This window comes from Drosophila santomea, unplaced genomic scaffold, assembly GCF_016746245.2.
Source record: "Drosophila santomea strain STO CAGO 1482 unplaced genomic scaffold, Prin_Dsan_1.1 Segkk63_quiver_pilon_ctg1_scaf, whole genome shotgun sequence".
Taxonomy (NCBI): Eukaryota; Metazoa; Arthropoda; class Insecta; order Diptera; family Drosophilidae; genus Drosophila; species Drosophila santomea.
Window position 1 is genome coordinate 610,268 of NW_025318995.1, and position 21,480 is coordinate 631,747.

Consider the following 21,480-nt stretch of genomic DNA (forward strand, 5'->3'; position numbering starts at 1 on the left):
CAGTCTCCGTTCTGTTCTTCCGGGGGCGAATCTTACAGATCACTGGCAATATTAAATCCACAATTTGGTACGGCCCATAGAACCTCGGAGCTAGTTTGGCCGCAAACCCTTCAGCCGCTTTTGATAAATGGTACTCTTTGGCCCACACCACTTCACCAATCCTTGGCTTCCACTGCCTTCTCCGCAGGTCGTAATGCCTTGCTTGGTCCTGGGACACTCTCTCCAGGTTTCTCCGCACAATCTCGAAGATCTCTTTCATCTTCTCAGCGTTTCTTTCCGGCGACTTTGGTTGCCTTCCTGTACCTAGCGTTTCTCTGTCATATAGCGCGTTCGGTAACCTTGGCTCGCGGCCCTGTGTCAAAAAATCCGGTGAGTAGCCTGTGGAATCTGACACACTGAAATTCACAGCCAGCATGATTTCGGGCCTACTTTTGTCTCAAACTGTCCGGCAAACTGTGCTATCATTATGTCTAAAGATGTGTTTAGACATGATAAGTAGACAAACTATAAATATGTTCTATTTATGGGCTACAATAAACATGGCACGGGACAACATAAGTGGCAACTACAGATAAGTACGATTGCAGTGGTCTATTGTCGAAGTGTCAAGAGATATGATCACGCGGGAGGTCATTAGCGCGGTCATAGGCCACAAACATAGATTTAAGATAAATCTCATCTGCATTGACCAACGCAGACTGCAGCGTCTTACCAGCGCTGCATTATATAATTAGATGATAAGAACCTATGTAAGAATGAATAAAAGGCGATGCCCTCGCAGTAGCGAGTCAGTTAGATTCAAACACGCGAATTGATCTCATTAAGTGTACGCATTAGTTTATAGTGTGAACATTTTGGTCCTTCGAGAAATTCAGTTGTTTTCCCCCACCAGTGGTAAGAAACACAGAAGAAAAAACCAGCGCTTCAAAGTAAAAAGAGCAAGGTTATTCGAAAGATTCTGTTGTTTCCCCCACCAGTGGTATGAAACACAGAATAAAAGACCACGTCTTAAAGACGATAAAGTGAAACATTGTGTTCCTGCTTTTCCCTGGCTGATCAATCAGCTGTGAGTCGAGGCACAGCTAGGTCAACTGGGCGACCAATCAAAAAATCCTCCAACGGATCACGCCAAAGAATACAAGCAGAAAGCACAAAAAGTCACAGTGATTGTTTTCCCAAGATGTTGTCGGAAAGATCTGTGAAATTGATGCAAGACCAAGGAGAGCTGCAAAACAAAATACAGCAAGCCATCAAGGAAAAGGCATCTATACCAGCAATAGAAGCATTGGTAGTCCGATTTACTACTTACAACAATGCGCTGGTAAAACTGGGAGTTGGCGATCATCAATATTTTAATGATAAAATATTTATTAAAACTATTGTACTTCAGAGGAAGTTGGAACAGTTCAAAAGTTCCAACTACGACGTGCCAGAACTCCCAAAAGTGGACCTTCCAACGTTCAATGGAAATGCGAAGGAATGGCCAACATTTTACGAGCTGTTCTCTGAACTAATAGACAGCAGGAAGGATCTCAGCAACACAAGGAAGCTGGGATATTTAAGAGCCTGCTTAAAAGGAGAAGCTCAAATGGTGGTTAGCCATTTGATAACAGGATCAGCGGCTAGCTATGCAGCAGCGTGGGAGCTTATCTGCAAACGCTATGAGAATAGCAGAAAAATATTCTCCCAACACTTCAACAAATTAATGGAACTGGAGTGCTTGCTGCCCCATGATTAGAAAAATTTAGGGAAGTTTTTGGATACCGCGACCGAGAGCATATTCATCAAAAAGCAAAAAGAAAAAAATAGGAAGCTCTGCTGACGTAATTTTAGCAGAAATTCTGCTGCGGAAATTTTCGCCAGATGCCTTGCAGCTGTATGAACAGCATGTAAAAAAGGCAAGATCTATACAGTCCTTACAAGATGTACTGGAGTTTATTGAGCAACAGTACAACTCAGTAAATGCCATTACCAAAAATTCCGCTCAGCTTGCTACAAGAAAAGTGCAAGTTAGATCGTGTGCCTTTTGTTCTATGGATGGCCACGATATGATAAAGTGTCTCAAATTCAGAGCACAATCAATCGAAAAAAGAAAAGAATTTGTTCAAAAGAACAGCATGTGCTTTAGATGCTTTGGAAAGCATAATGCTATCGACTGCAGAAAGGAAATTACATGCAATCGATGCTCCAAAGGACACATCAGCCTTCTTCATGAAGGAACAAAACGCAGTATCAACAGCAATAACCTCAAGCAAGGCCAAGACACACTATTGGCTAAAGCTGTTGTTTTAGTGAAAAACAAAGCTGGAGGTTACAACGAGTTGAGGGCGCTTATTGACGGTGGATCCCAGAAGACGCTGATTTCAGAGGAAGCAGCACAAATATTAAGGATTCCCAGAGTAACGAGTACTATAGAGGTCGAAGGTATCTCCCAGACTACTCAATTATAAAAAAATTATAAAGCCCTTCCCAGCAAAAAGTTTGATATTGATATCAACAAAGAGTGGAAGGGCTACAGGCTAGCAGATCCACAATTAACCAGCCAAGCAGAATTAAGATGGTGATAGGTGTGGATCTATTTCCCCTGATTATGATGGAGAAATAAAAACCGTGAATGGAATCTTGGGACAAAAAACCAAATTTGGATGGAATGTGTCCGGAAATATAACTCGAGCAGCAAAGCAAAAAATTATAAGTGCCACTACAACAATAAATCTAAAGGACCTGGAACGCTTTTGGGAATTGGAAGATGAAGCCGATGAGACGATTAAAGACAATGCAGAATGCGAAAGAAAGTTCCAAAAAAACAACTATCATCAACGAGGAAGGCAGATTTGTGGTTTCAATTCCATTCCACCAAGAGGCAAAGCTGGGAGACTCTCGCAAACAGGCAATGGCAAAGGCTTATGCAAATGGAAAATAAGTTTCAAAGAAACCCAAAGAACTGGGCTGCAATATGGAATCTGTAAAGACAACGGGTCAAGGTAAATACTATTTACCCCATCAAGCAATCATCAGGCCTTGACTACGAAGCTACGAGTAGTATTTGACGCATTCGCAAGGACGACAAATGGACTAAGCCTAAATTACGTTATTATAACTGGTCCTAAGATTTAAAAGGATATATTCGATATTCTAATTAAATGGCGCAATTGGCAATATGTTATGGTAGCTGACATTGAAAAAATGTATGGATAGCGTCTTAGCAGAAACAATTAAAGACGACTTTTATATGGATGACCTCATAACTGGTGGAGACACAGACAACGAGTGCTATGAACTTCAATGCAAATGTTTCATTCAGGAAGGCAAATGACTCATTCACTGTGGAAGTTACCGATGACATGGGACGTTGAATTGGAATCCAACTTAGCTAACTGGTGGATGGAATATGCTAAAGGTCTATCATATTTAGAAGAAATTAGCATTTCACGCTGGACTGGATACTCCAAAGGTATTATGGATCTACATGGATTCTGCGATGCATCAGAGAAACATATGCAGCGCCTGTGTGTACAAAAGTAGGCGACAGAGTTACTTTGCTAGCAGCAAAAAGCAAAGTAAATCCTATAAAAAACAGGAAAACAATTCCAAAGTTGGAATTATGTGCTGCTATATGGAGCAACTAGATTACAACGCATGCATGGAGTGATTCGCAAATTACTATTGCTTGGATACAGAACAAGCGCAGCAAAGATAAGTTCGTCAGAACTAGAGTGGAAGATATTAATAAACTAATTCCCAATGCCAAATGGAATTACGTTAAATCGGAAGAAAATCCAGCAGACGTGGCTTCAAGAGGGATATCACCGCAAGTTCTTAAAATCTTTGAAATTTTGTGGAGAGGGCCGAATTGGCTATCTATAGATGCACAACACTGGCCCACTCAAAAGGAATCGGAAATTGTTGTGGTATCCACATTGATAAAATCCGAATATCTGCAAAACCATCTTTTATCGAAGTATTCATCGATCGACCAACTTCTTAGAGTAATGGCGTATGTATTACGCTTCATGATACAACAACAGCTGGATTTTGGACACGAAATCAGACTACTCAAAAACAAAAGACCATTAGACCCAAAGAGTAAGTTACAGGCGCTAAATCCGTTTTTGGATAGTGATGGCGTACTTCGATTTGGTGGAGGACTACAAAACGCAATGATACCATATAATGTAAAACATCCAATTATACTGGATTAGTCACATTAGACTTGAAGTGAAGCACCACCTTAAACGAGTTATTGGTGAAAACAGCTTTACATATGAAGAATTTGCATCGCTGCTATGTTAAGTCGAAGCAGTGCTAATCTCGCGTTCATTAGTCACTGTAAGGAGCGAAAACGATGGTGAGGACATAATAACGCCGGGTAATTTTCTGGTGGGAAGACCTCTAATTGGAGCTCCTGGACATTTTGACGAAAGTAAGACAATCAGCTCTTTGGATAGATGGAAGCTTATTCAACGCATTAGAGGTGATTTTTGGAAGAAATGGTAAGAGGAGTATCTGGTGTCATTGCAACAGCGAACCAAATGGCGCCAAGTAAAGCCAAATCTGAAGGAGGGACAGCTGGTTCTTATAAAACATGAGAACACTCACCCTGCAAGATGGCCAATGGGAAGAATCATTAGTACGACTAAAGTACAAGATGATAAAGTCCGGGTAGTCACGGTTAAAACAAGCGATGGGGAAGTAAAAAGATCGCTAAACAAGATCTGTCAACTTCCTGTTAGCGAAGCAATGCTAGTGCAGCTACGCAAGGACAAGAAGCTTAAGCAGCGAGTTACAGAAAATTCGGAAGAAATTCCCAATTCAAAATTGTAGGCGTGTCAGTTTTGTGCGGCTTGTGGGCGTTAGAGTGGGCGTGTGCAGCATGATTCGACAAACTTGCGCTGCGTCTATGTCCCTGGAGTCTGTATGCCTTATCTCAACTTTCTAGCTTTTGTAGTTCCTGAGATCTCGACGTTCATACGGACAGACAGACGGACGGACAGACGGACATGGTCAAATCGACTCGGCTATTGATCCTGATCAAGAATATATATACTTTATATGTTCGGAAACGCTTCCTTCTGCCTGTTACATACTTTTCAACGAATCTAGTATACCCTTTTACTCTACGAGTAACGGGTATAAAAAAAACATGTACCAAGACTTAATTTTAATTTTTACTAATTTTAAGCTTATAGCTCTTGATTAGCACTATAATTGGTGTTATAGTCAATTTCGGACAAATGTTCGTTTTCATGATAATAATATAATATTTGAGTTTACTTAAAAATATTAGGTAGTTCTTTTTTTAAATTGAATTTTAACTACGGTCGCACACGACATTTTCTTCCATCATGTTTTTTAAATTCTTTTATACCTTTTAAGTAAATTAGAAGATCATAGAATGAATTTAAAATTTTTTGTAATATATTTAACATATTTTTTTTATTTTTTAAACTTCAAACATAACAAAATATCTTCACTAAAATTACAAAATGTACATATTCTTCTTATAAGAAAAACTTAATTACCTAACTTAAATTATATAGTTAAAAAGGTCAAAAACCATTTTTAAATGAATATGCTGTTCTAGCAGCTTTCGTCTGTTGGCCATTGCAACCAAACCAATGCATCTGGCTTATACCAGGTTTGCTTTGCACATCCTTGGATTTTTCATCTTACTTATAAGACAGTGACTTATTATCAATTTGTGCAGATGATATAAAATAAATTGTAATTCCATTTATGTTTTACACGTAATTCTGGCCTTTCGCATTCTTTCCCTGTTCTCTAATTTCTGTATTTCAATTTTTTCTTTCCAACGTTTGCAATTAAATTGCCTCCTGCCTTTATTCATCAAAATTAAATAAAAGTTTAACAAAAAAAGAATAAATAAAATGATTACTTACCATGTCGTACGCGTCTCACTTTAAAAAATTTTAAAAAACTACGATTTGCGTATCCTTAACAAAAATATATTTCATTAAATTTGATGTCCCAATATATGTTTAGACACAAGATTGGATGATCACTGGACAAGAACTTTAGGCGCACTGATAACAAATGTTCTTTTTCGATGTCGCACGCGACGTTAATAGCCCACGAGAAATTTACCGTAACTAGCTATCGCATCGTTTCGTTTATATTTTTTAAATATTCTTTAACTATATAACTAGATGTAAAATAGGGAATATCGATTCATAGTGACTCTCTTTAAGAAAAAGAATCAAATTAAAACGTACCCTATAAATGTATTAAACAGAACTTTTGCACCTTTTCTGCTTTGCATCGAAATATATAAAAATGTGTTACGATAAAATATCAAAAATGCTTATATTACTTAAATTTACTTTATTTTTTATCCATAACCGTGAACAAAAACCCACTTTTATAGACTTTGAAATTTTTGGCGGCGGTTGTACTTTCTTGAGAATTGCACATATCCGACTGCTATAATAGCCGTTAAAGAGACTCGTGATCACATCAAACACCGAAATCTGTTTGGCTGAGCTTCAATAAATCGGTTAAGAGAAGTGATATTGTCAAAATATTTCTGATAAATTTCGGGAATCAGCCAACAATACCCAAAAGCCTGCTGAGTGCTTATGAAGACTTTGACAATTTTTCACCCTTTTTGGAGTGAGAAAGATTAATAGTTTTTTGTGTCCCGATACTCCACCTCGGCCACTGGATCGGGATTTGAGAAAATTCTGAGAATGTTCGGAATAGACTTCTAAATACCTTTCTAAAAATTGGTGGAATATTTATATGTTTTTAAGTTTAACAAGAGAGAACGCTATAGTCTAGTTCCCCGACTGTTACTCAGATAGTGGAATTGCGAAGAAGAGTCTTCAATACTGACAGTTTTTGGCGGTTTGTGGCCGTTAGAGTGGGCGTGGCAAAAATCGATAGAAATTTACAAGACCAATACAAAAATGAAAAAATATCAAAACATTTTTCAAAAGTGTGGGCATGGCAGCTTTGGGCGGTTTGTGGGCGTTAGAGTGGGCGTGGCAAAAAGTGTTTTTGCACTAATATATTATCTCCCATTGTCAGTCCCTAAGAACTAAGGATACTTCACTCTTCAAATGATCTTCTTATTGCTTCTACCAAGGTTGGGGTTGATGTTGTTCTCCTCCTCCAGTTCTCATTCAGCGTAAGGACGAATGGATGTATCCACGCGCTAGAACCTGTAACTGGCTCAAATATATCAAATAACATATATTCAATAGCCGTGCCTCGTCCAAAAAGAAACTGGTTTCTATTCTTAATCACATGCTCTGCAGTAATTTATTAGAAGCATACCCTCGGAATTTCTTTTCCGAATGGAATCTCTCGTTAAAGCCTGTTGCTTTTTCTTTCTTTAGCGGGGACCAGTCCGCGTAACTAATGATATTATATTTGGAACCCAAGGCGATGATAAGAGCGATTTAACAGCCTCTAACTTGCCATTGTGTATCTTCTTCTTCGTCATCGCTTGTTGGGACAGGGTGCACGCTCCTTCTTTTGCTTGGAGTAGGTGGCCTTCTCTTCCACGCAGCGTACATAAGGGCGTGATCTTTTAAGGTTATTTCTTTGGGGCATAAAGAGTTGGCCATTAAGGCTTGTACGACTCTTTGACCAGACCTCGAGCATTTGTTTCAAGTTACTTTTCTTGTAGGACATGATGGGTCATGGCCTCTACTCAGATTTTACCGATGGAATCAGCAATTGGTCTGGTTGTCATTGCTTTCGATTCTTTGTTGATTTGTTTCTGATTTGCTGTTTGGATTATTATTTTTTTTGTATCTTAACTTATAGCTTTTCCTGAGAGCATATTGTCAACTGGCAGAAGTCAGAGGCAAACATACATGGTCAGATTAGCTCGGCCATTGATTCTGGTTAAAAAAATATATACAAGTTAATCCTTTTGGGCGTGAAAAATTTTGTTTACCTAATGACTAAATTCCTCATAGTTAGTTAATTGCTCTATCACCAATTTTTTCCCATTGAATTCCCAATTGAATATTATAATTATTTACACTGGTCTTCGTTGAAATAGAACAGCAAGATCTTCTGTAAACGTTACATTTGGCTTTATTAGTTCAAAGCAATAAGTCTGTGCCTGTTGGTACTAAGAGAATAAATTCTAAAGTCAGCTACAAGTGGCTGTTTGACCAAACCGCGCGCTGCCATTTTCGTGGTGTCAGCATATATGCAACGGAAATACGTGCAGGGCATTGTTGCCGGGCTTAAAATCATACATTGTTGTAGCCACTTGAACTTCTGCTATTCTGCCGATGTCGTTCGGTCGCTGAAGTTGTTGTTCCGACACGCTCTTTTCTGGACAAAACCCATTTTCTGTAAGTCGGAATGTTATGGGTATGTATACGAATTCATAATTTATCAATATTTAGTTTTGCATACCAGAAATTAAAATAGATGGCGCTACAAGAAAGAAATCAACTTGTAAAAGAAAGTGATGCGCATACAAAAAACATGTTTCTGCAACGATTAGTATTCCCCCCTTAAAAATGTCTTCTAATATTTATTGTAATATCTTTAGAACCAATGCGTGTACTTCCATTCTGTAAAAGGTATTTTAATCAATGTGGATTGTACTTATTAAGTGCTTGTGACTGTCAAGAGAAAAAAAAGAATCGTTTTGTACTAGTAATTCAGAAAAAAAAATTTTTTGCACAATATACTAATTTGGAAAATAATAATTTTGAATACATAAAAAATCCCAAAGCTGCCACACCCAATCCCTTGGGAAATTTGTAATATATTTATACCCGTTACTCGTAGAGTAAAAGGGTATACTAGATTCTTTGAAAAGTATGTAACAGGCAGAAGGAAGCGTTTCCGACCATATAAAGTATATATATTCTTGATCAGGATCAATGGCCGAGTCGATTTGGCCATGTCCGTCTGTTCGTCTGTCCGTCCGTCTGTCTGTCCGTATGAACTTCGAGATCTCAAGAACTACAAAAGCTAGAAAGTTGAGATTAAGCATACAGACTCCAGGGACATAGACGCAGCGCAAGTTTGTCGAATCATGCCACGCCCACTCTAACGCCCGCAAACCGCCCAAAACTGCCACGCCCACGCTTTTGAAAAATGTTTTAATAATTTTTAATTTTGGTATTGGTGTTGTAAATTTCTATCGATTTGCCAAAAAACATTTAGGCACGCCTACTCTAACGCCCACAAACCGCCCAAAACTGCCACGCCCACACTTTTGAAAAATGTTTTGATATTTTTCATTTGGTTTGTATTGGTTTAGTAAATTTCTATCGATTTTCCAAAAAAAAATTTGCCACGCCCACTCTAACGCCCACAAACTGCGCAAGGCTGCCACGCCCACTCTTTTGAAAAATGTTTTGATATTTTTTCATTTTTGTATTAGTCTTGTAAATTTCTATCGATTTGCCAAAATACTTTCTGCCACGCCCACTATAACGCCTACAAACCGCCAAAAACTGTGTTTAAGACTCTCCTTCTCCCTTCCACTAGCTGAGCAACGGGTATCAGATAGTCGGGGAACTCGACTATAGCGTTCTCTCTTGTTTTAATTTTATTATTTTATTTCCCAATTTCTACCGATATTTCTGAAAATGTTGATATTTCTCGATCGCACTTCCACTAGCTGTGTAACGGGTATCTGATAGTCGGGGACTCGACTATAGCATTCTTTCTTGTTTTTTTTTTCTTTTTTTTTGCATTATTTTTAACGCATGTTAGTGCGTGGCCCAGGATCTTCTCCGCTGGCTGCTGGCCTTCTAATAAGCTAACAATTTAGTTTATATAGATACACAGATATATTCTGCAGACTTACAAATACACACACACTGACGAGCAAAACTGTAACACGAGTTGCATATTCTAACTACAACGGTCAGTATCTTCTCTCCTATTTTATGTACGATAATAATCTTAGTCTTTTTTTGTTGCTACTATATTTTACTATCGCTTGTAAAACTTTGTCGATCTCACTAATGTCTATGGTTATTGATAGCTGGATAATTTGCGTGCAGTAACAAGCCTTACCAGTAGAAATGCGATTTACCGGAAAGGAAGACGCCTATTTCTTCCGCTAATGACTTCTTTAACATCTCTAGATGTCCTGGAGGTTCCGTTCGCACTAACGGCTATCACCAGAGCGACCCCTACGGTAAAGATCTCAATGTTCAGGTGCGCCCAACTCGAGTCTTTTCTATATCATTTAGTTTATTTAATTTACCCACTAAAATATAAAATCGCAATTAAAAAAAAGTTTTTTATTAATTAACAGATCGAAGATCTGAAAATCGTAGACAAAGGTTTGCCGCAAAAAATCGAGTAACTAATAAAATACAATTCTTTCTCTTAAAACCATGTCCTGATTTTCTTATCTTCCAATTCACAAAAATTGGAAAAATGGCGGATAATTCCAATTTCGTCCAAGATACAGACCCCGTGTTGTCATTTATCTCTAATGATCACCCACCTAAAACCACAATGGATGGAGCTCCAAATGTAAGTTTATCGGAGCAAGCGCACCCATGAACATCTTCGTATAATTCGAGAACTACCTGGTACGTTGCAAAAAAATTACTATCTCTCTTGTTAATTAAAAGCGCTCATTCATAATTTATTATCCATATATTACTGAATATTAATGAATTGCGACAAACGATATAGAACTTGATTATCTGTTTACTAATGTTTTCTACTTAGTCCTAATATGCCGCTTAGAGTGCCAGTTTCATTAACATTGTTTTTCAGACAGGTCATTTGGAAGGACACTTCAAAAGTCCGATATAGCAATTATCTTTGCATATCTAAGCTCAGTGTCATTCTAAAACTGTTCAAAAAATTAATTAATCCAGTGGACATCCTTAATTTTTTCTTGCCATCGTGGCTTTAGTAATAGTCGAACAACCTCCTTCAGTTTGCTACGTTTATAGGCAAGTTTTCCATTTTTTAATACAAATGTTCTTTACCGACTTCAGCAAAGCATTTATTTAACGAATTGTATCCAACGAGTACAATTTAATAACATATAACGGTAAATGTGAGTTTCGAAATTTCTTTAGGTAGTCATCTTGGTCAATTATTATTAAACGGGAATGATCTTTCTTAAGAGATTGAGTTCTGGAAAGTCCTAGTGAATTTGAATGATGCTAGGTTATGTTTGCACATAGTTTTATCCAATTCATACATGCAGCTCCAGCCGGACTTTATCGTGGTACCAATTAAACATTCTACTTCTTAATCCTTATACGTGTAAATATTAGTGAAAACTAAAAACTTGTTAGCTTTCATTAAAAACGGGCATTCGCATTTGCGTTCTATACCATTATATTGTTCCATTATCTGGTATTCGCAATATGTATGTGTTGAATATACAAATGTCACACTTATGCAAATTTGTGTGTATGTGAGAGTGATGAAATTTGATGGATCTTGGAAAGAGAGAACGCGCTCTATTATTGCGGTTCTATCGGTTGCCTTAATAAAATAATTATTCAGCAGTATAAACAAAAAATGTGTTTCGCTATTTGGTTGATGGGCTGGATTATAATATACGTAAACGTGTATAATAGGTTATGGGCCCAGTCACATTTTCAGCCAAGCAGTGAAATTATTTAATTGTGCAAGTAAAAAAAAAATAAATAAATAAAAAGTGAAAGTTCTTATTTAAAATAAGTTTTAGGAAATACATACATATTTAGGTATAACGGTATAAATAAGTGTTAAAAAGCAGTACAGCAACGAAGTGATTCTAAGAAGCGCTAAGCAATCGGAGCTATACTGTATAAAGCTTCAAAGCGAACGGTCGTGTTTTTTTTCTGCGCTCCGAATTTATTTTTGTGCTGCTAAATCCATCGGTGGAATTTAACAAATTCTTTAATAATTCAATTTCGTATTCCGTACTAGTTAAAGTGCCGTTCGCTTCGCGAGTGAATCTTTTGTGATAAGTGCATTATTTTAATAAATTAATTCAATCTGTTCTCTTTCTGTCTTTGCGTTTTGCTTACTCTCTTTTTCGTGCGTTGTCCGTAGTGCTGTTTGGTGTTGTTTTTGAAATTAACTGCACGGTGCACCCGCTCTCTCGCTCTCCCACACAAAATCTTAAAGTGCACACTGCGCTCTTGCGGTACATTTTCTGATTTTGTCTTTTGGTACAGTGGTCAAAACCCAATTAAACATGGAATCCAATGTTGTCTGCTTCCCATTACCGTCAGGTAATAAAGCCTGATCAGTCAAAAATGACCTGTTGGCTATGTGATAGAATGGTGCACACTAAGTGCGCTGGTTTTAACGGCCGAACAAGTGATGACCTAGCTAAAGGCCCTAATCTAAAATACTGTTGTGATACTTGCCTAGGAGTTGCGAATGAAATGCAACTCTTTATGCGCCAAACTAAAGGTGGCTTGAAAGGACTGATCAGCAGTTTTGGCGTGGCTAGAGATAGTTTTCGTCGAGCTGATGATCTTCTTTCTGCGCTTGATTCGCAATTTAATACTAAACTATTAGAAGAATCTCCAAAGCGCAAGAAAGCCGCTGGTGGTAGGCTGCCTAAGGGGAATGCCCCGCAACCTTCGGCAGGTGATCAACAGGACTCCACAGCTGATCAGTTGACGATCGCAGCAAACCCTCAAATGTTGCTTAGATCGGCAGCTAAAAAAGATTCGGCGCAATCCGATCAATCGGTTGTGGAGGGAGTCCAGCCTGGGATTGCTAAAGATTCCGTTTTGTCCGCACTGGTTTCTCAACCGGTGATTCCATCCGTCCCGAATTGTATACCACCACAAAGAAATATTGAGTCCGGACTACCGGCACTAGTTGGCACTTCAGAAATACAACCTGCAGTGCCAAAACCCCTCTCGGTGGTTCCACTAAAGAAACAAATTTTTGTTTCTCGGCTTTCCCCTGATCAAACATCATCTGATGTACTTTCTTATATACAAGACAAAACAAAAGCCGACAACATAAAAGTGGAAAAATTTAACTTTTCTTATGCTAGGGACATCTCATCTTTTAAGATAACTGTCCCAAATGAGCTATTCTCAACCATATGTTCTGGTGATTTTTGGCCGGAAAGCATGATTGTGAAAGAGTTTGAAGCTAAGATTAAAAATAGAAAAAAAGGGCCCGTGGGAATTAAACTTCCCACAAGTGGCCAGATCACTGCCCCATACTCCTCTACTACTTCTACTTCTTTATCTTCAAAAAACTAAAATCTAGTCTCATTATCTGTTATCAAAATGTAAGAGGCTTGTGTAGTAAACTTACTAGTTTGTATTCTAATAGTCTTTCCTTTGCATCCCATATTATTGTGTTTACAGAGACTTGGTTAAAACCGGAGATACTTTACTCCGAAGTTTTCACAGGTATGTACACAGTATACAGGCATGATCGTCCCTCCAGGCGGGGAGGTGGAGTCCTAATTGCTGTTAGGTCTACCCTCACGTCAGTGGAGGTACTTTTTGACGAGTTCCGTAACTTAGAATTCTTATGCGTAAAGCTGTCATTTTCTGATAGCTATGTTTATATTACGTGCTCGTACATTCCGCCGTCTTCTGAATTTCCTGAATATATTAACCATTTGTCCGCTATCCAATCCGTTACAAACAGACTGTCCGATAGGGACCAACTAGTTGTCCTAGGTGACTTTAATATACCAGGCACTAAGTGGTCCACAGAGGAATAGTCGAATATTCTCCTGCCTATAGCACAGCATGACTTTATTGACGGCTTGCTTGACATATCGTTGTCGCAAGTTAATTATATTCGAAATTCTCTTGGTCGTTTATTAGATCTATGTTTTGTTTCAAGTCCTGAAAGTTACAGAGGAATCTCCAAATTGTCTGCTATCCCTAAGCTTTTTGAAAACGTTATCACTCCTCATTTGCAGCACCTTTGTAGGTCAATTATTTCACCATGTCAGCATGTGTTCATGAAACGCAGATCAACAACTACTAACCTTCTGGAGCTAACCTCCTTCGTAGTACAGGGTTTCAAAAATAATCTTCAAACAGATGTCATTTATACGGATTTCAGTAAAGCATTCGACTCTGTTAATCATTCACTTTTAATAAGAAAACTTGATTTATTAGGTTTCCCTGTTGATCTCCTAAATTGGATTCTAAGTTATCTGAATGGCAGGACGCAACGGGTCCTCTTTAAAAATTCTCCTTCTTGTATTCTCCGAGTCACATCCGGCGTCCCACAAGGGAGCCACCTAGGTCCGCTCCTTTTTACCTTATTTATTAACGACCTTCCCTTAATAATAAATCATTCGCGTGTACTAATGTACGCTGATGATGTAAAATTATGCTTGCAATATAAGGACATTTCTCGCCATTTGGACTTACAATCCGATCTAGATTGCTTTCAAACCTGGTGCCGTGATAACGTATTAAACTTAAATGGCTCTAAGTGTAAAGTTATGACCTTTTGTCGTGCCAACTCAATGCACGCCACTTACACTTTAAGTGGCTGCTCTTTAGACAGAATAACACATGTTAATGATCTTGGTCTTCTTCTGGACCCTAAACTTAAATTTTCAGACCATATTTCGTCTATTGTCAATAAGGCCAGGGGTGTGCTTGGTTTTATAAAACGGTGGTCAAAGGAATTTGATGATCCTTACTTGACCAAAACATTATTTATTTCTCTAGTCCGTCCGATCCTCGAGTATGGATCACCTGTTTGGAGTCCACAATATGAAGTTTACTCGGACCGCATTAAATCGGTTCAAAAGAACTTCTTACTTTTTGCCTTACGGCGCCTTAATTGGGATGCAAACCGTAGATTACCTCCTTATTCGAATAGATTAATGTTAATTAACTTACCCTCCTTAGCTAACCGTAGAACGATGCTTGGAACAGTCTTTATTTTTAACCTTATTCGTGGTGAAGTGGATAGTCCCGACTTGGTTAGTCGGCTAAACTTCACTGTTCCAAGCAGATTTACTACCTTTATTTTTTTACCTTTACTGTCTTGTATATCGCGTCTATCTTCCCGCGATTCGAGCCGTACGATACACGGCAGCGCCCCTCGGTCGGTTGGGCGGAAGGTGTGGCCGTGGGACTCGCGCGTAAAAAAAAAAAAAAAAAAAAAAAAGGATGTTAGCTTTATCAAAGCGACGACGCGCAGTCAATAATCAAGGAAAGGAAAGACATGGATAAAGGAAAAAGGAACATAAAACGGTTTAACGGTGAAAAATATTCAATATGGAAGTTTCGAGTAAGGGCACTGTTAGAGGAAAATGATTTGTTAAATGTAATTGATAAAGAACAAACAAAAATTAGCGAGAAAGTAAAAAGGGCAGAAAAAAAGAGGATCATAATAGAATATTTAAGTGATTCTTTTCTAACATTTGCCAATAATGAAAATACTGCAAAGCAGATGTTTGAAAAATTGGATTCTATTTATGAGCGTAAAAGTTTGGCATCTCAACTGTCACTACGCAAGCAATTATTTTCTTTAAAATTAAAAGGTGATACTCACCTAGTAAACCATTTTCATTTATTTGATGATCTGATAAATGATTTTGTTGCGGCTGGAGCCAAGTTGGACGAAATGGACAGGGTTTCTCATCGGCTTAATACACTTTCGACTAACTATGAAGGGGTATTAACAGCCATAGAAACTCTTACTGAGAGCAAATTAACATTAGACTTCGTTAAGACACGGCTACTCGATCATGAAATAAAGTTAAAAGGAATTAACAAAGACAAAAGTGCTGCAAGCTATAGGCAATCGAGAGCCTAGGGAAAATACATACAAAAACAATGCTATGAAATTTATGAAGAAACCTTTTCAGAATAAGCCCAAGCTAAAATGTTTTCATTGCAAGAAATTAGGTCATATAAAGAAAGATTGTTTTCTACTAAAAAGGCAGGCAGAAAACCAGAATGTTCCTAATGGAAATAATGTTAGAGAGAGACAGGCTCAGATAGCGACAGAAACAGTAGCAACACAGGGAGAATGCGCATTTGCATTTATAGTGAAATTAGCAAATTACACCGAAAAGTCAGACAAAGTAAACATTATATTAGATTCGGGGGTCTGATGCCACCTATTGAATGACATTAATTTACTTTCTGAGTATGAGAATTTAAATGTAAACGTGGCTATTGAGATTGCGAAGCGTGGAGAATTTGTTTATGCTACTGCGAAAGGACAAGTTAAACTTAACAATTCCGGAAACGACATTACATTACACAACGTGCTGTATTGTAAGGAAATCCCGCACAATTTGCTATCTGTAAAGACAATGATAGATGCTGGAATGTCCGTTGAGTTTAATACGGATGGCATTAAAGTATTCAAGAACGGTAACTTGGTATTTGAAGGAATATGTGAGTATAATGTACCGACTGTTAGATTCAATTTAAATAGTAAAGTATACACATCTGTAATATCAAATGATGCAGAATATCGCTTGTGGCATGAACGATTGGGACATATAAGTGTAGGAAAATTCTTAGAAATTAAACGAGATGGCTTGTTTGAATATAGTGAACTTATAAAAAACGTACAAGAGAGAACGCTATAGTCGAGTTCCCCGACTATCTGATACCCGTTACTCAGCTAGTGAAAGTTCGAAGGCGAGTCTTCAACACTGACAGTTTTTGGCGGTTTGTGGGCGTTCGAGTGGGCGTGGCAAACAGTTTTTTGGCAAATCGATATAAATTTTCCAGACTAATAAAAAAATGAAAAAATATCAAAACATTTTTCAAAAGAGTGGGGGTGGCAGCCTTGCGCAGTTTGTGGGCGTTAGAGTGGGCGTGGCAAATTTTTTTTTGGAAAATCGATAGAAATTTACTAAACCAATACAAAAATGAAAAATATCAAAACATTTTTCAAAAGTGTGGGCGTGGCAGTTTTGGGCGGTTTGTGGGCGTTAGAGTAGGCGTGGCAACATGAATCGACAAACTTGCGCTGCGTCTATGTCTCTGGAGTCTGTATACTTAATCTCAACTTGAATTTCCCTTTTACTCTACGAGTAACGGGTATAACAAGTTAAGAGTAGTAAATTTTGTGAGGCGTGTATTAACGGAAAAAAATCAAGACTAAAATTTGAAAAATACAAACATAAAGAAAATATCAAACACCCATTATTTGTAATTCATTCGGATGTATGCGGTCCGATTACGTCCTCAACTATTGATAATAAAAATTACTATGTAGTATTTATTGATCAATATACACATTGTGACGTATTTAATAACTTATAAATCGGACGTGTTTTTTGTATTTAAAGATTTCGTAGCAAAGAGTGAGGCTCATTTCAATTTAAAAATGGTTGATCTATATATTGATAATGGAAGAGAATATCTCTCTAATGAAATGCTTGAATTTTGTGTCGAAGGTATCAGCTATCATTTAACGGTTTCTCATACCCCACAACTAAATGGTGTTGCAGAGCGGATGATTAGAACAATCACTGAAAAGGCTCACTCTATGATTAACTGTACTAAACTAAATAAAAGTTTTTGGGGTGAAGCTGTTTTGACAGCAACATATTTAATTAACAGGTCCCCAAGTAGAGCTTTTAAAAAATATACGGAAAACACCATTTAAGATGTGGCATAAAAAGAAGCCAGTTTTAAAATATCTAAAGATATTGGACTCGACAGTGTATGCACTAAATAAAGTGCGAAAGCAAAAATTTGACGAGAAATCGATCAAAACTATACTTGTCGGATATGAGCCAAATGGCTATAAGTTGTGGAATAAGAACTCGAGCAAATTTATGACAACTAGAGATGTAGAGGTGGATGATATGAACATGAAATCTGTGACTTCAAATGAAAATGACTCTTTGGAAAAACATGATGTTTTTGACCAATATTGTGATTCTCTAATTGAGGAGAATGAAGAGTCGAATTTTCCAATGCAGGAAAATTGTGAATCTACAGATTCGAAGTCTGATGAAAATATAAATGAAAATTCCTATTGTCTCGAGAATACCGATCCAGGGGCTGAAACTGGTGATAAAATAAAAGAAAATAAAAATCAAGAAGAAATTAGACGCAGTGAGAGAATTAAAGGCAAACCAAAGTTATCATATAGATTTTTAGAAAAGTGTCTGATGAATACCCAAATGTCTTTAAATGATATTCCTAATACATATAAAGAGATTAAAACTCGTGATGACAGAATCTTGTGGGAAGATGCCATTAAAGACGAACTGAATTCTCATTTTTAAATAATACATGGTGCTTAGTGCAAATGCCTAAGGATAAAAATATATTAGATTGCAAGTGGGTATTTATTATAAAACAAGATGAAAATGGTAATTTACTTAAATATAAGGCAAGATTGGTAGGCAGGGGATTCACCCAAGAATATATGATGGATTATGATGACACTTTGGCACCAGTTGCACATTTCTAGTTTCAAATCATTATAATTTACTGATCCATCAGATGGATGTCAAAACAGCTTTTTTAAATGGAACACTAAAAGATGAAATTTCCAAAAGATTTAAAGCAGTATGATGGAAATAAAGTATGTAAACTTAATAAAGCCATTTATGGTCTAAAACAAGCTGCAAGGTGCTGGTTTGAGATATTTGACAGTGCACTACAAAATTTTGGATTTCGGAGTCTAGAAGTAGACAGATGTATATATATATATATATATATATATATATTTTAGATGAAGGAGATATACATAAAAATATATACATATGTATGTACTCTTATATGTTGACGATATAATAATTTCTACTAGTGATTCCAAAAGAATGTCTAAATTTAAAACATATCTTTTAAATAAGTTTCAAATTACCGATCTAAATAAAATACGATTTTTTATTGGCATAAAAATTGAAAGAAAAAATGATCAAATTTGTCTCAGTCAATCTGCATATACTAAAAATATTTTTAAAAAATTCAATATGGAAGATTGTAATCCAGTTGGAACTCCACTTCCAAGCAAAATAAATTATGAGGCTTTGCATGTGGAGGAGTCATTTGAGGCACCATATAAGAATTTGATTGGTTGTTTAATGTACATAATGTTATGTACACGACCGGAATTAAGTACATCGATAAGTATCTTAAGTCAATATACGAACTACAATAATAGAGAAGAACTACAATACAACCATTAGAAAACGCACACACCCGCCTGAAAGTAATTATACCCGTTACTCGTAGAGTAAAAGGGTATACTAGATTCGTTGAAAAGTATGTAACAGGCAGAAGGAATCGTTTCCGACCATATAAAGTATATATATTCTTGATCAGGATCAATAGTCGAGTCGAACTGGCCATGTCCGTCTGTCCGTCCGTCTCTCTGTCCGTCTGTCTGTCTGTCCGTCCGTATTAACGCTGAGATCTCAGGAACTACAAAAGCTAGAAAGTTAAGATTAAGCATACAGACTCCAGAGTAATAGACGCAGCGCAAGTTGTCGACATAGACGCTGCGCCTTCGTTTGTTGACGCACGTGGCCACGCCCACTCTAACGCCCACAAGGAAAATGTTTTGGAAAATTTGACTAAAATTTTGTTAGTCTTATAAATTTTTGACGATTTGTCGAAACTTTTTGCCACGTCCACTCTAACTCTAACTCGACTATAGCGTTCTCTCTTATTTCATTTTATTATTTGTCTTTCAACTTCCATCAATATCCAAAAATAAATTGGGGCCACACCTACCAACACTTTTGAAATATGTTTCCAATTTCTATTAAAATCTATCAACAAGATTGTTGAACTTTTTCATTCGCCCTCCCACTAGCTAAGTTTGGGGTATCTTATAGTCGGGGAACTCGACTATAGCGTTCTCTCTTGTTTAATACTGTGGTGGTGACAGTTTTGGTCGGCTGGTGGGCGTTGTAGTGGGCGCGGCGAAAATGTTATAGAAAGACTAATTGAAAAATTAAAAGTAAAACAAACATTTGTATGCCCGTTACTGGTAGAGTAAAAGGGTATACTAGATTAGTTGAAAAGTATGTAAAAGGTAGAAGGAAGATTTTCCCAGCATATAAAGTTTATATATGCTTGATCAGGATCAATAGCGGTGTCTATCTGGACATGTACGTCTCCCCGTCCGTATGAACGTCGAGATCTCAGGAACTATAAAATCTAGAAAATTGATAGGAGTCATGCAGATTCCAGAGACAGAGATTCCAGAGAAGTGTTTGCCTATTTGAAACTCTGAAACACAATTTACCTGAGTTTTATTTGTTTCTTTTACTTTACTTTTCATTTATTCTGACACTGAATAAAATTCACAGCTTTAGAAAAATTACAATACCAAAAAAAATTGTCATATAAATCATGTCATAATCAAAAAGTTGTGATTATAATTAAGTTTTTCAACCAGAAAATGTTTTATTTGCACCAATCTAAATTCTTACCTGATGTGTATGTTTCCGTATCTTGTTAAATTTTTTGATTTTGTAGCAGTTTTAAAATTGGTGTTTGCACTAGCTCCACTACTAAAATAGCTGGCACTTGTACGCGGCAATCGATGATTTACGTTTCCAAATCCTGATAGGGTTCGCGATGCACCACTAGCGGTAGTTGCGTGTGCGTATTTATAAGAATAGTGTATAAAGTAATAACACGTTACTGCCAGCGCCATTCGGCTGATCTTTTTTCGAATTGCTGCCATGACTTTAACCTATTTTAGTATCTACCTGTTTATGTAGATTTGCTTGGAACTGATCCCAAACAGCTTCTGTTTAATCGCACAATGTAAACATTTTTTTATTTTGTGGATCTCTTACATGAATCCTAAACTTTATATAATATTGAAATAAAATATTTATTTTGCAATATTTTACTGTAAAATTTTGATTTTATTGCAACAGACGATCGCGACAGTGAAACTTCTCGGGTTTTGTTATAGAAATTTATTACTAGTGGAACCTATAATCAACCACAAGCAACTATTATCCAACATGCCCAGAAACACACCACAGTGATAGATACTTTGGAACTTGTTTACTCTGTTTAAAAGTGAGAGTTGCTTTTGGGTTTATACACCCAAGCAGGCTACAGATAGACGTGAACTTATTTTGTTGTATCAAATAAATAGCGTATAAATAATTTAAAAATTATTAACAACTGCCGAAAGGAGAATCCAACGAGTCTTTTATTTAAAGAGCGTATATAATACATAACTTCTATTCAAAAATAATAATTTTAAATAGCCCTATTATGACTAAAATTTACACACAAAACTTTTTCACATATATGAATCACACTAAATACATTGGAATCTAAATTCTTTTGTAGTATTTAGTAAGTATGTAAAGATGTATTTAATTGGAAATCTTGTGGGAGGACGAACTGAATTCTCATTTTGTAAATAATACATGGTGCTTAGTGCAAATGCCTAAGGATAAAAATATATCAGTTTGCAAGTGGGTATTTATTATAAAACAAGATGAAAATGGTAATTTACATAAATATAAGGCAAGATTGGTAGGCAAGGGATTCACCCAAGAATATATGATGGATTATGATGAGACTTTGGCACCAGTTGCACATTTCT

The 21,480-nt window shown here is 36.9% G+C and overlaps 1 protein-coding gene across 2 annotated transcripts in view; it reads right to left on the minus strand.

Moving 5' to 3' along the window:
- LOC120457614 (angiopoietin-2) overlaps positions 1–20,830 on the minus strand; it is a 190,773-nt gene extending 169,943 nt beyond the window's left edge. Inside the window, exon 1 of one of the 2 annotated variants that reach the window (XM_039645122.1) lies at positions 20,339–20,824. In XM_039645122.1, the coding sequence (XP_039501056.1) occupies positions 20,339–20,595 (257 nt within the window). In that variant the 5' untranslated portion in view covers positions 20,596–20,824. Of the gene's footprint in view, positions 1–20,338 lie in introns of both variants that reach the window. The other variant, XM_039645123.1, reaches the window with a different exon arrangement.
- Positions 20,831–21,480: the final 650 nt, after the last annotated feature.